Source organism: Copadichromis virginalis, linkage group LG15 (genome assembly GCF_057382275.1).
Source record: "Copadichromis virginalis isolate Kocher_CV1m ecotype Utaka linkage group LG15, C_Virginalis_male_GT1.1, whole genome shotgun sequence".
Classification (NCBI taxonomy): domain Eukaryota; kingdom Metazoa; phylum Chordata; class Actinopteri; order Cichliformes; family Cichlidae; genus Copadichromis; species Copadichromis virginalis.
The window spans coordinates 3755382-3769903 of record NC_140632.1 but is presented as its reverse complement, the minus strand read 5'-3'; the positions used below and the strand labels follow the sequence as shown (position 1 = coordinate 3769903).

At 42.7% G+C, this 14522-nt stretch overlaps 2 protein-coding genes across 5 annotated transcripts; one reads left to right on the top strand and one right to left on the bottom strand.

Annotated features, from left to right (window-relative positions):
• Nucleotides 1–53: 53 nt before the first annotated feature.
• wdcp (WD repeat and coiled coil containing) lies at nt 54–4798 on the bottom strand. Of its 4 annotated transcripts, none has more exons than XM_085431394.1 (4): nt 4740–4798; nt 1861–3790; nt 1554–1674; nt 54–878 (listed from the first exon to the last, which is right to left on the bottom strand). In XM_085431394.1, the coding sequence occupies exons 2-4, from the start codon at nt 3769–3771 to the stop codon at nt 685–687; spliced, it is 2226 nt and encodes a 741-aa protein (XP_085287520.1). In that variant the 5' UTR covers nt 3772–3790; nt 4740–4798; the 3' UTR covers nt 54–684. The 4 variants fall into 4 exon arrangements, with proteins under 4 accessions (XP_085287520.1, XP_085287517.1, XP_085287518.1 ...); XM_085431391.1 differs by lacking the exon at nt 4740–4798 and adding an exon at nt 4447–4614; XM_085431392.1 differs by lacking the exon at nt 4740–4798 and adding an exon at nt 4522–4614.
• A 25-nt stretch (nt 4799–4823) lies between these two features.
• On the top strand, nt 4824–14293 carry fkbp1b (FKBP prolyl isomerase 1B). Its single transcript, XM_085431396.1, has 4 exons — nt 4824–5045; nt 5726–5773; nt 12531–12643; nt 13502–14293. The coding sequence occupies exons 1-4, from the start codon at nt 5009–5011 to the stop codon at nt 13628–13630; spliced, it is 327 nt and encodes a 108-aa protein (XP_085287522.1). The 5' UTR covers nt 4824–5008; the 3' UTR covers nt 13631–14293.
• Nucleotides 14294–14522: the final 229 nt, after the last annotated feature.

Sequence of the window (14522 nt, the reverse complement as noted above, 5' to 3'; positions counted from 1 at the left end):
GGGGATCTTTACCGAGGAGGTGGTGCGGTGGAAAATAACAGACGAGGAAGCACTACATATACAAATTTAATTTTCAGAAAGCTCCCCAAGCATTCCTTTCTTTGGACATTCAAAACAAACCACAGCGGTCCTAACAGCAGGGTATGACCATGAGAGAAAAGTTACTGTTGACTGTTGCCCCCTCTAGTGGTCACATGGGTTTTCCTGAACGTGTTAAAATTCTAGCAGGATGGAAAATCCTTTGGGTCTCTCGTAGACAGAACATTTGAGATGTTAAAGTGCTAAACTTGACATTTTAAGTGTAAAACCTGAATTTCATACATCTACTTCTGCTTCAAAAAAAAAACAACAACATTAGCCTCCATTTGTTCATATAAGACGTCAGAACAATCAGAAACATGTCCCAAACATATCTAAAACGTACTCGCCGCTGTTGCTGGACTGCTAATCAGCACGTCCTGCTTCAGCAAAAACATGAACTGCACAGGTTTTGTTTTTTTAAAAGAAGAAAATGTAAACAATGCATGGAGTGCAATGAGCATCTCTTGTCAAACGGCTGTCATTTCAACACACACAAGAGTAATTTTGTCATACAGCTGCGGTCCATTTGACAGTCGAATACATCATGATAACAGAGGGACATTGTTTTGTGAGTCCATATATTGAACTGTGCGTTAGGAGTGGCTACACGGAGGCCTCTGTGGTTGTGTTGGGGCTTTGGCTGGGGGCTGGACTGGATGGGCAAGAGTTCTCTGGACTCCCGGGAGTCCGCAGGGTTGATTTCCGCTTCCCGTTCCGCACCGTGAGCTCCTCCTTAGGCTTAAATGTCAGAGGGACAAAGCCATCTGCATCTGCCACAAGTACAACCCACAACGGTCCTGGAGAAAAACAAAAACAAAACGACAATTAGGACTTTTTGACTTAGTATGGTTTTCTAAATGTCAGTGTAGTTTAGAAACTGTAGTTTGTGCGACCTACATTTTGGTGGTCTCAGTTTAGGAAAGCCAGTCTTTGCTACAGCAGCAACAAAACACTATGCACATTAAATGGTAGTAAGCTGCTTTTGTTTAAGACCTTATAATCTGACTTAGGCTTTTAATCACTTCCAATTATAGCTCACGCACGCTATCGGAAGAACAATGCCACCACAAGCTGCCTGAAATTACAACTGACTGCAATAAATAAGGTTTCTTATAAAGTACAGAGCAATCTGAGGGGGATGCCTTCATGGTGAATAAAGCCAGCAAGAGCATACAGATCTTAACATTTAGTCAATGACTTGCAGTTGACCCCACTTGAGGACCAGAAGAAATTTCCTCAGAGTGATTTTAGTTAATTAACCCTTTACACCCTGTGTCACAACACGGTTAATCGCACATGAAAAACAACAGATGAGGCTTTTGCACAAAGGCAGCTTAGGTACTGCTTTACATTAAGGGAAATGCCACTTAAAATGCACAAACAACAGAAAACAAGTAGCAGAGGACACGTGCTATTTGCTATACTTTGTTACTGTTGACCTACTGATGCCAAATCCAATTTTGTGAACATACCATACATCATCTCCACGATGGTAAGGTTGAAGAGGTCTTGGAGCGCACGCAGACACAGTTTCCCGTCGCACAGCAGCACCGGCCTCCGCTCGTCAATAAAAACATTTTCTGACAACTGCTTCTGCGTGAGCACAAAGAAAGGAAATGTGATGGAAAGAGACATGCTCGTGGCTATTATTATGTTAAAAAATGCAATATTCTTATTTAACTTACTTAACTTATATAACTTATATATATATATATATATATATATATATATATATATATATATATAATAGGGTATCAAACATAACACGTAAAACTGTACCTGGCATGTGACATTGACATACGGGGGTTCGCTGGCATTAGGGTAGACACTTGGGGCCTTTTTGCCATTCTGAGTGTAATCTCTGATTTCTGTCAGGCACTGCTGCACTTCTGCAAAGCGTGTAAAAAGTCTTTCCATGTTGTGAACGAGCTGCTCCAGCGCGCGCTCCTTGGCCTTGCCGGGAGTCTTTTCAGGCATAGGCAGCTTCGGCTCTGTGTGCATCTTGTCAGATGGTTCGAAGCGAGGAGAACTGGCTCGGCTGGAATCTCTGCTGACCTGTCCGGCCACCGCCAGGCTGGCCATGCGGCTGACATGGTCCATGTCAAAGTTTTCCACTGTAACTGAAGAGGCACTGGACGGGGCTCTGTCTGATAAGTCCACAGAGCTGGTGATGGGGCTGTGCTCGCTGCTTCTCACCTCCTCGACCAATCTCCGCCTGTTCCCCGGTGAGCAAACTACCCCCCTTCCAGGCAGTATCAAGTCTTTTATCCCTGGGCGCTCTCTGTCATCCTTTGACAGGTGCTCTGAGTGCCTCCTAATCCCTGTGCAGAAATTAGAGGTGGACTCATGGCTCTGAGCAGAGGAGGATGGTATGATAGGAGACATAGGCGACTCTCCATCGTAGATCAACTCTTTGGCTATGAGATGAAGAATATATTTGTCAGTGTTAGCAGATGGGAGGAAGGCGGGGTCGTTGGACTTCTGGCGACCCACCATCAACAGTAAAATCTTATCGCTGAGGAAACAGACTCCTTTGGGTCTCTCGTTCTGCTGCAGAGAGATCTGCTGTATGTTTGGCATCGTGGAGGCTGTGATGCAGTACACAAGAACCATGTTGCATGTGTTTGATGCAACAGCAACTGTGGAACCACGGGGATCAAAAGCCACAATGTCTGGGACCAAAATCCCTGGAATGCTGACTTTACGAGTGGTGGTGACCTTTCGCTCATAGGTAACCAGAATGAGGTGCGAGGAGTCCTGCCCGGAGCCTGTTACAGTGTCCCTGCGACGCAAATGGATAAGGGGGCTGGGGTCAGAGCGACGGTGTCTCGCCAGAAGATGGGTAATATCAAGAGGACCTGAGCTAGGGATGTAGGACCTTTCCGATTCGAAGGATCTTCTCCTCGAATCCAGAAGGCTGTCATCATCTGACATGTGAGAGCCATGGCCGTGCAGGGCCTCTGTCTCTGCTGGTAAGTCGAACGCTATGCCAGAATTTAACCCACATAATTTATCCAGCGGCAGCTCCGTAGCCACAGCTACTTGAGCTTCCCCGGTGGCCTCAATGGCACAGATATAGCCTCCCACGTCAAAGATGGGACAGAAGGAACAGGCCACCAGACTCTTTTGGATGTCATTCCAGATGTAGGAGTGAAGGGCACTGCCTATAGCCACCACCAGGCGTGTGCCATCCTTAGTCCAGCATGCACAGTGGATGAGTCCACTACCTTTGATATCTGCTTTGATTCTTCTGTTGTCCACCCTGACAGAAAACAGCACAGAGGTGTCTCTCTTAGTCAGCACAGCAAGAATGTCCAGTTTAGGGTGCCAAACGCAGCCTTGTGAAAGCAAGGGGAAAGGCTCGCTCATCTCACAGGTCTGCGTGCACAGCAGCTTGTTCTGTTCAAGAGCACTGAGCTGCAGTTGCCACACGGTAACATGCTTCTTGTGCTGCACAGCCAGCAAGGCGGGAGAATCAGAGCAGCACAGGGGGCCCCAGAAGAGTCCGAAGACATGCTCAAACTGCCCGATGACATTTGTGTCGCCAAACTTCACGTCGCCGTTGATAAAGTAGAGAGATGTTAGGCAGACTTGCTTGCCATCTGTCCAAGCAATCCCATGCACAGGGTGGATGGCTTGGTGCAGTGTGTTGAGACCTGTCCTGAGCAGCTTTGCCTTACCAAGATCCATCCTGGCAGGTATGAAGAAGCTTATCCAAAGAGAAAAAGAAAACAAAAGAGTCACAGCGTTAACATTGATAATAGAGTCCTGTATGTCTTCTAAATGGGTCTTGACGACGAGTGGCTATTGCTACCTATGCAGATTAAGAATAGCAAAAGCCTCTCTTGTGTCTCCTTCCAAGTACATGCTTTAATCCCTCTGTGCCTGAGGCAGTGGTGACGAACACCTATAGCTGCTTACGCCTGATGACCTTAACAACACACAGGCCCTTTAGGACCTAAGGGTATTAACATTAGTATGTGTTGAATAAGAGTGTCTCATTAAAGTATTTGTCTTTTTAGACTCTGACATGATTACAAAAAGTACATTAAGTCTTCAAATACACGTCATCAGAGAAAGAAAACTGTAACAGACTTAAACTGTAAACACCATTTTAACACTGGAGCACATTAAACACAATCAGATTCTTCAGAAAACAGATTTACTGTGTGGATTGATTACTGCACATCAGCTTAAAACGCGTAGACACAAACCACGAAAAGGAGAAATGCTCATTAATTCAATTAATAAACATTGGAAATCACTAGCGAGATTAACTTGCTGCTTCCCTTTAAAAAATATATCGCGCAAACAGATAATTAAAGCTAGATTCGACACAAACATGAGTTTTAAAGCTCAGCATACCTTACAAAACTAAAAACACGTTCCAAGGAGCTCGTATAAAACAGTGAACATTAACTCTCATGTCAGCAAACTCACGTTTTACCGGTTAAAAATCGCCTCCAACGTTTCTTAGTAAATGACACGGAAGCAAAACTACTCGACAGTTTCGGTGCATTGTGGGAGACGTAGTTCACTTTTAACAAGCGCTCTAGTTTTATATAGCCCGAATTAATAAAAAACAATTGGCTTACTTAGAGGGACTTGATAAACTTAATAAAGACTATGACAAACCAGAAAATGAAAATTCAACTGACATTAGACACTCGAGCTTTATTTCACCTCCAGGGGTCTGCAGGGCTGAAGACGACGTACGTAGTGGGGTTGTAGATCTCTACGCTGCCTCCCTGCGAAGTGGAAAATATCTTGGCTGTCTCACGGTTGGCTGTAGCTACCGCGGGTGGGTGAATGCCTGGTTTCTGTCGCTAAAGCCCGACTTGTAGCTGCAAAAGGGTAGAACTGGCTCTAAGAAAAAAAAGCTTTGTCGGCTGTATGCTTTATAGCTAATATTTGAAGCAGCACAACCATGGGCGTGGAGGTCGAGACGATATCTCCCGGTGATGGTAAGCGGATTTATTCGCCTATGTGTGCTTTGATGAGGGTTGGTGGTGCTGGTGTTGTCGGGGCACGGTAGTTCCCCGGAATGCCATTCAGATATTTTTAAATATTTACTTTTTTTTTTGTCAAGATTAATATTAAGATGTGTGCGACGCGACTGAATATATCCAGTAGATATTTAGCAATTAACGGTAGTATGCTGCGGCTTTACCCTGTTTTGATTTTAGTTTAGTTTCTTCTTTTACAGTTTAAAATCACTGACGCCTGCACGGCATCTTTCTAGAACTCTCTATCCTGTGAAGTCAAACTCCGTCCGGTGTTTTAAAATTGAGCATTAGCACATAGGCACGTAGGGAAACATTTGAAGAGTTACTCATGTGTAAGCAGTCAGTCAGCTCAAGAGTGAAAGACACCAAATCTAGGGCTGGGTAAGGCAGACTACAGTGTCCTTATAGGCACTGCTAAATTAAAGTGCATCTGATAGCTAATTACTCTACTATTTCTATTACTATGTAGGAAAAAAAATGCCTGCAGGCTAAAGTTACAGCATGAGGATGACAGATGCATATCTCACTTTAGTATGTCCGAAAGTGTAAAGAGGGTGCAGCAGTACTGGCATCAGCACCCCACCAGACTGAACCTTGCACACACACTAACACTTGTTTTTTCTCTCTTTCATTAACAGGAAGAACATTTCCAAAGAAAGGCCAAACATGTGTTGTTCATTACATAGGTAACTTCCTTTCTCTTTCTTCTCTCTCCCCCCCCCCCCCCCCCTTTTTTTCATTCTCTGCATTTTTTTCTGTCTTGGAGTCCATAGGGGGAAATATGTGCACAACACACCAAGCTTTCAAAATACGCAAAATGCTCGTAACATTGTGTAACTGAGTGTTGGTTACACTTGCAAGTTGCCGACAGAACCAGAAAATACTGTTTTTTCTTTTGTTTTTGTTTTAGGGTGTGCTGACATGCACATATTCATTCAAATGGGCATGTTTTTCCTGTTTGTGTCTTGTCAGATTGCCAAGTTTTTAGGTGGGACAATAAGACGCTGAGACTTTTGGGAAATGAATTTGGGTTGCTCTATGGCCTCGGGTTAGCAGACCACACAACTAGGTCAGACAGAAAGTAAATAAACCTCGCTGGCATCTCGTCTGTTGACTGTCTGAGTATCACATGGTTATTATGTGGTTATAAATGCAATTGTACACACTCTGGCTATGGTCTGTGTAGTAAAGAGGGTTGGTTTCGAGTTTGTAAGTATTTATTTATTTTTATTGAACGTACACGTCCATGTAGTTCCATCTTGTAGCTTTGGGACTTCATTTTCATCATTTGAAATGGGTTAATGTGATTTTCCTAATCTATTGTAATACTGGCTGTATATCTTGATTGACCTATGCATAGTGTTTAACCTTATGTGAAAATTGCAGCTTTGTTTGACTAGTGTGTGTGTGTGTGTGTGTGTGTGTGTGTCATTAGAGACAAAACGATCCACAACAACTATGCCCTATACTGTACCTTATACTAGGATGTTGTGCTGTAAACTCTTCTGGGGAAAGTTGGATTTGCCTTTAAGCCTAATTTCAGGTATCCCATTTTTTTGGCTGCTGCCTTATTTCCATTGAGTCGCCTAGTGGATGGATCTGCATGTTTGATGCAACCCTTCCATATATCTGCTTCAGTCTGGCCCTGTAAGTAGACTAGCTGGTGATCCCTCGAGGCTGGGTTTGTGTCTGGAACTGGGGATCCTTCATATGTCAGGCGAATGTAATCTTAATTTATACGTCTCAAATTGTGAAGCTAGGCTCTTGAGATGTGCCACATAGCATTCTAGAGTAAGGGTTTGATTGACACTTGGTGTCTCTGCTCCCCTCTACTGTTGAATACGCAGTTATGAACATGGGTGGATGGATATATTGTTACAATATTGAAAGCCAAAAATTAATTAAAAATTTATTCATTTGCCTGGTCCTGTTGCACTGCTCTATGCGTGAAACTCGTAATCGGACACACTGGAGGCTGAGCGGCCAGTCTCATGTCCATGCCAAGAATGGTAGAATTTGCCCAGTTCTGGTCCCTTGTTTCATTCGAATCGTGCATCAGAGTTTTGGGATTTAAAGGTGTCTAAACTTTGGGTTCTGGTGAGGTTGTTGACGTTTAGGTAATGCATCAAAACCCAGGATTATATAAAGAGCTTCCCAATACTAGGACAAATAAAGTATTTCTAATCTTAAAGTAAGAATAATTTAGATCTGCAAATAATGCAGACCTTCTCTCGCTGTGAGCAAGAATTAAACATAGGGGATGAAAATGAGCACAATAGGTCCCCTTTAAGTTTTAAACTCCATCAAGACCGCACCACCTCTGCTGGATTGCACATATAAAAAAGCTTTTCCTTTTTCTGCTTTATTTCCTTTCTCCGTGTTGTTACCTGTTGCATTTTTTTATTTATAAGAGGGACAAATGTAAAGAATCCTGTCTGCAAAATCTACAAATGGTAAATCGACTGGGAATTACATGGTGCCTCTCTACTCAATTTGAGCACTCAAAGCACTTTCTATTACAAATCTCATCCTAATCACATATGCATCCATTGCTTTTATCCATACCTAACCACTTTACTACACATTCACGCTTCCATGAATGCATCAGGGGAAACTCAGAGTTCTGTATTTTGCCCAAGGATACTTTGACACTTGGACTGTAGGAGCTGGTGATGGACAGCCAGCTCTACCACTTGATCCATAGCCACCCCCAACAATTAGCATGGGTACTCTTCTTTTTGTTACATTCGTCACCTATTTCATTGAGGTACTGTACTCCCCATCTTTTGTTTGTCTTTTTGTTTCGATTTACGCTAACTTACTCATAAGATGCTTATACTTATTGGAATACAACTCAAAAATACATAGTTGAGCCAAACTGAGGCTTCAATAAAGGAACGCCCAAAGAGCTATAAATACAGTTTTGTATAAATGCAGGAAGTGCATTTGCAAAATATATTTAAGGGTAGAGCTGAACTTGGTGATGAACACATGAAATTGGCTAAGAATGTGGTTTATGTAGATAATCTGGGAGTATTTGTGTTGTAATCTGCAGAATTGATATAATGTGTTCCTCACATCAAGGTTTTTATGGACTCATAAACAAGTCTCCGATCCTATAGTGAGGGAGGAGGTTTTTTTTAATTCCTTGCTGAACTGTTATTATGTTAACCCAGTTAAATTTGATACATCGGTTCAACTAGTTTCAGGTAGTTATCAAGGGATTTGTAAGAAACTGAGGCAGGGAAGTTTTAAGATTATACTTCACAGTTTCAGTGCCCCAGAGGACAAGTGTTTTAATTAAAAGCTACACGACAAGATTAGCTGACACTCTGAAAAAAAGATAATGTTTGTAATACAGGTTGGTGTGGATTTGTAACATAAGTCAGCTGGCTCTCGGTGCAAAAACACAGACTGTACCCTCAACTCCACTCCACCCTCCCCTGGTGTTTTCCAGATAGCAAAGGCAAACAGTAAGAGTAAGGAGAGAGAGTGATTTCCCAATACATATTGGGATATGAAGCCACTCTGCTGGAGAGGCTTTCTCACGCATTCTCTTAATGCTGTGCAATTTTTGACTCTCACTTTCACCTCTGGGATTTTGAATATGCAGATGCACACATGCCAGAAGCACACAGACGCTCAGATATGCGAGCGACCTTCTTCTCACTCTGGTGAAAGTTGTAGCCACCCAAATTAGCCGAGTGGTCGTTGATGGCTCAGGCCTCCAATAATTTATCCTGTCTTGCATTCTTGTTTCTCTCATGGCTGACTGCAAGTCTGCTCACAGAGTGGCAGCTCTGTCAGCTGCAGTCCTGCAGTCTGAAGCTCATTTTGCTGCAAGAGGAAAATTAAAGCAGATCTGATGTCAGTCAACATGAGACAACAAAAGTAGCTCATGCGGTTTTAAGTTTGATGAAGTATGGCACTAAGCTACGAAGATGAATGGCATTGTAGCCTCTTTTGACATGAAGCTCGTGCTGCATGTGATGTCATTCCTAAATGTGGACATCATACCTTACCATGTTTGTCCTCCAGACTTTAGCATAAAACAGACAGAAACTGAGACCTCGCGGTTCTACGTGTTTGACCCAGAAATAGATCAAGCTGTGTGTCAGAAGATGCCAAAGTCTTCCTCCATGGGAGAGTGGTTGTTCATATAGTTGAGCAAACAATGGGAGGCTCCAAGATTAGTAGAAAGGCTTCTGCTGAAAATCATTGACTATTGGGTTGTCTGAGTGCTTCACAGGCTTTTTGCAACTTGTGTTATGAACATGGATCGAATATCTATGCAGCACCTACTTGGCAGGCAAGACTGGAGGAAAAGTGATATTCGAGCACATTATTATTTATCAAGTGAACTACTAGGCTCCACTAAAGATCTAGGACACTCCATATCTAGTTAGAAAAAAGCTCTTTTTGCACTTAATGATAGTATTAGAGTAACTTTTAAGTCATGGCTGAGGATTACTTTCAGGCTCCGGTGTCAACTTTACTCATATGCCCTATCCCAGTTGCTTGGCTATAGAAATGAAGAATGATGAAGACTCTTGTTATTAAGATGTCTGTGCCTGCAGGTGTGAAACACAGCAGACATGTAAGTCACATACTCAGATAGCTTTACACACATCTCATTTCATCCACATTTGAGCCAAGGGGCTTGCTGTGTTGGCAGCCATCCTAGACAGGGGCTAAGACAGGATAAGGTAAACAAAGTAAAAATAGCTCCACCCCTGTGTGGAATGGCTTTTTACAGCGATAGCTAGCCACTACCAAGTGTAAGCTTCTCACAAGGAGAGCCTAGGAGCCAACCTCAGAAGGGACAGGCTTGGCTGTATTTTTGCAAAGACCTCACCCATGCTCGGCTGTACAAATAGTGATAATAGAGCAGTGATACGAGTGTGGTTTAGTTAGCAGTTTGGGATTTTGCTATGGCTATCTCTGTGATCTTCAGGAAACAGATTATTATAGAATATTAACACAGGGTCCAATGTGTTGCAATTCATAGTCCACGGCCTGGTCCTCGTTTAGCCTGGTCCCATGCTGGCCACCCCTGGTGAAGGGTGTGGTCTGGCAGGGGCAGACACCTAGCTGCCTGTGTGAAATGAGCTATCTGTGTCCAGACTGGAGCCCGACTGATATATTGATGATATTTTGAGGATGTGTATTGATTGAGCCTCTGCCTTGTTTTTGTAAATTTTCACTTTACAACGGAGGGCGGGGGGCCAGCACCAGAGGCCGGCCCACTTTCCATTGGGATGGCCCTCCCGGCCAGGAAGGACACACTGAGCATGAGTGTGTTTGTTGTGTCTGCGTTCTGTTGTGTCACAGTCCATCGATTTTTTACACATCAGCCGTAAAAACACGGTGGGGTATTGTCGTCACCCCACTGGGTGGGTGGGCGGCGTGAACACAGAAGTTTGTCAATGCGATAACTTGAGAACGACTCAATGGAGGAGCATCGGTGCATCTAATAAAAATTTCAGGGCTGGTTGAACCTCGACCTCAGGGCCAAGGTCAGAGGTTAAGTTTTCTTAAAATCTTGTGACTGGGATAACTCCAGAATGAAGCTGTGGCGGGGCGTGGTTCGTGGCACGGCTGTGGGGGAGGCTGACACACCTGAGCTCGATCAGCTCATCACGCCTCCCCTATATTAAACGTGCCGGGACCTGAGGTTGGGGTTTGTTGTTGTTGTTGTGTGTGGCTGTCAGCTAAGCTCCGGCTGTGTCTAAGAAGCGACATCCGGAATAAAGAAGTGTGTAAAGAGTGAAATATGTGGTTCGGTCTATCATTCCTGTCACAGAGGAATTGCAGGATTTTGATACGGTGGTTGCATCTACTATAAATATCAGACGACTTCAAATCTCAGTGACCTCTAGGTCAGAGGTCAAGTTTTCTGAAAATCTTGTGAATGTGATGAGTTGAGAAAAAGGTGACGTACGATTTTGAAATTGATACTATTTATACACTACCAAACAAATTGATACCCACTAGGAAGCTGAGGGGTAGCACTGGCAGCCACCAGTATTTTTTTTTTCCATCTTTGAGTTTGGAGTGAACTGAAACCAGTTACAACAGATGCAGGGCAATGAATTGGGGTTCATCCTGAACGCTCTATCACATGGCTGAGATAGACAGGTAATCTCTGATTAATCTAACAAACAGGTTTGTCATATGTGGGGGGAAACCGAAGCACACAGAGGAAACCCACATAGGCTTAGGGAGGACATGCAAACTGCACAGAGACAGCCCCAACCTGCAGGAGTATGCACTGCTGTAAAAATGCATTTCAGTTTAGCTGAAATGCATTTTCTGTGTCAGGGTTTTTCTTCAGTGTGCAGCCAACTGCTGCTAGAAACTCAAACGACTTTTCTGCAAGAAGGTTTTGTGTTTCTGCTACTCGAATGCCCTGCAGCAGGTGGTATTCACCAGGGGGTGTGAACCTGATGACTCCGCAGCTGGACCTGGCCCAGCCCGCTCATATCTGGGCTACTGGACTTCTTGGAAATGATGGACCTTCTAAGTTTAGTGGGGGAATGAAAGTGGAGAAGGAGTACAGTACCAACTTTCATATGACTGGATGAGCAAGACACTGTAACTAAACTTCAGCTAACACCAGCTTTAAATGCCAAGTATTCACACTATGACATAGAGATAAAATAATGTACCAGAACAACCTCCAAAGTGATAGCGGATCATTATTATTATTTTTTTATTATTTAATTTATTTATGTAAAAACGAAACCTTTTAATCTGTATTTCTAGAGGATGGAGGACAAAATATTATTATTATTAAAATCTTATTATATTAAATATGTTAATTACTTGAAATAAAACACATTATTATATTGGTTGGTAATGCACAGCATTGCATTATATTGTATAATCTCTGAATCTCCAATCTCAGTTATTTGAACTTTGTTTGCAGTTACAAGTTTCCTGTTCCACAACAATAGATTGTGCAGAGAAAATAACAAACACCATTAAGTTGCTCCTGTTGCTTTTTTCTGGCCGCCAACGGTTCCCAAAGTTCACGACTTTTCAGAGTAAAAGAACAGGGATTGAGATTGTGGCTAATGAAATGATTTAGTGTTTTCATGCCTTTAGTAGTTTAACCGCCACAGCAACAACAGCCCTGTCATGCCTGAATGGTCAGTCATTGTTCTGAAGGAGCTGAGTCCCGCTTTGCCTTTGTTACCCCTTTCTCTCGCTGTGGTCTACATACAGTTAAGCAATGGCCTAGTTAACTTTAAAAATAATCCACTAAACCAGGCCAGTTCTTCCTGATTCACATTTCCTCTGTTCATTTGAGAAGTTGAAACAGACCCAAGAAGTCCCACCAGAAAAATTCCTGGTTATTGCAGCAGCTAACTATGCCCATGCACTTTTGATTTTTGAGTTTATTTTGCCTCTAAATTTTGTTTTCATATGCTTTTTTGGCAGGTATGTTGCAGAACGGGAAAAAGTTCGACTCCTCGCGAGACAGGAACAAGCCCTTCAAGTTCAAGATTGGACATAGCGAGGTCATTAAAGGCTGGGAAGAAGGAGTAGCACAGGTAAGAGAGGAAGGTTGAGGCCCTGCTTGTTTTGTCTTTTAGTATTAAGCAGTACTTTATGCATTCCATGTTCTAAGTACATATTGAACTTCATTTATTCATTTATACTGCCAGGTTTTAATTGATCATACCTAACAGTTAGTTGCAATTCTGAAGGTGCTCTCATACAGTGAACAGGTGCACCACTGCAGTTGTTTGTTTTTTAAATTGTGCTTAGATGCACTGCAGTGGTCAGCAACAATGAGAGGGAGGCTGTAAAACAGATTCTACTGTAGCTATTGGAGTTCAGATCGGTTCAGCTGTAACACATTCCTTCCTTCAGCTCTTGTATGATAATGGCAGCCACAGAAAATACACAGTTACAGAGTTTTCAGTTAGAGAAAACAGATGAATGAGGACAAATGGAGTCACAGCATCAACAGCAACAGCAGTCTGACATTACTTATTTTCTGCAGTTGTGTATGTAATGCTGAGTAGCTGACTTGATTGCTGTCCGCTTGAAAGTGGTCTTTTACAGCTGCAGTGAGTAGAAACCAAGATCTGTTATGAAAGGAGAATAAACTATGCAGTTTCTCATATTTTACTTGTGGTCGGGCCTCTTGGTAAAGTACGCAAACAAAAGCCCTGAGTTCCGAATATCTGCTTGTGTTTCAGGTTCCTGGTATTATGTTTGCCTGCCAACTGTCACACTGTTATTGTTTACAGGGACACTTGAATAGGGTATTAATTTACAAGTCAAAAAGTGTTTTGTGTTCTGTGACAAGGGACTTTTCGGGCGTAGGCGTAAAGTACAAGAAAATGCACATAAATACTCAGTGTGTTCTGCTGTCCCCTCGCCTCTCCTCTCCTGTGCTGCAGATGAGCCTGGGCCAGAGGGCTAAAATCACCTGTACACCGGATATGGCTTATGGAACAACAGGCCACCCCGGAGTTATCCCACCAAACGCAACCCTTATTTTTGATGTGGAGCTGCTTAAGCTGGAGTGACGCATGGGGTAGAAGGCAAAGGCAGAAGGCTAATGGGGCTGCATTCACCATAACCCACAACCGGGAGACTATACCCGACTGTTGCCTCTCACAGCCACCCGCTCTTATGTTTCTCTGTTTTCACAGCCTTCGTCTTTTTCTTCAGTTAGGTATTTAAACGCATCTTCTGCTTCGTTGCCATCGTTTTGAGCTAGATGCTGCAAGAAAATGTTCATGTCGTACAAGACTCTTATACACACACACACACGTTTTGGTTTGTTTGTTACACATGCTTGTTTTGTTGAACTTCATTTAATGTTGTAAATTTTGTTGATCCCTGTTCTCTTTGAAAAGCCGTACTACATTGCAATCAAAACATATATTGCCTTACAGTTTGAACAGCGGAGTTGAGGGTACATAGGTTAAAAGTACAATGTCTGCTCTGTATATTTACTGGGCATTATATACCACTGTCTGCATCGCCACTTTGAAAAAAGGCTTGTCCTGCTGAATGCTCTGAATGATGTTGCTGTGTTTGGTATATTTTATAATCCTTGTGAACATGCAAGTGTAACCTATAAAATCAAACCCAATCAATACTGTACAGAAGTCTTTAAGAGCCATTGCTACTATGACAGTTTATTGACCAACTCTTGAATAAAGTGGCATGCACTATGTTAAAAAGTCTGTGTCCTTTGTGTGATTTGTGAGTGACTGATTGCTACCTCCAGAGGCATCTGTTTACCAGTTCACATATTGTGTTCAATTTTTATGAAACCATAATCAAATTTTTTGTAAAATAAGTAAACCATGCATTTAATCACATCTGGAATCTCGCCTTCAGACGACAAGATGTGGAGGACTTCATCACTTCAAGAAACACATGTAAACTAATACTTATTCCATTTAAGGA

Excerpts from the sequence above, each read along its gene's own strand:
- wdcp (XM_085431394.1), bottom strand. The coding sequence starts at position 3,771 with ATGGATCTTGGTAAGGCAAAGCTGCTCAGGACAGGTCTCAACACACTG. Across the intron at positions 1,675-1,860 it reads ATGTCAATGTCACATGCCAG|AAGCAGTTGTCAGAAAATGT; the intron begins GTACAGTTTTAC and ends GTGCTCACGCAG. Across the intron at positions 879-1,553 it reads CATCGTGGAGATGATGTATG|GACCGTTGTGGGTTGTACTT; the intron begins GTATGTTCACAA and ends GTTTTTCTCCAG.
- fkbp1b (XM_085431396.1), top strand. The coding sequence starts at position 5,009 with ATGGGCGTGGAGGTCGAGACGATATCTCCCGGTGATG. Across the intron at positions 5,774-12,530 it reads ATGTGTTGTTCATTACATAG|GTATGTTGCAGAACGGGAAA; the intron begins GTAACTTCCTTT and ends CTTTTTTGGCAG. Across the intron at positions 12,644-13,501 it reads GGGAAGAAGGAGTAGCACAG|ATGAGCCTGGGCCAGAGGGC; the intron begins GTAAGAGAGGAA and ends CCTGTGCTGCAG.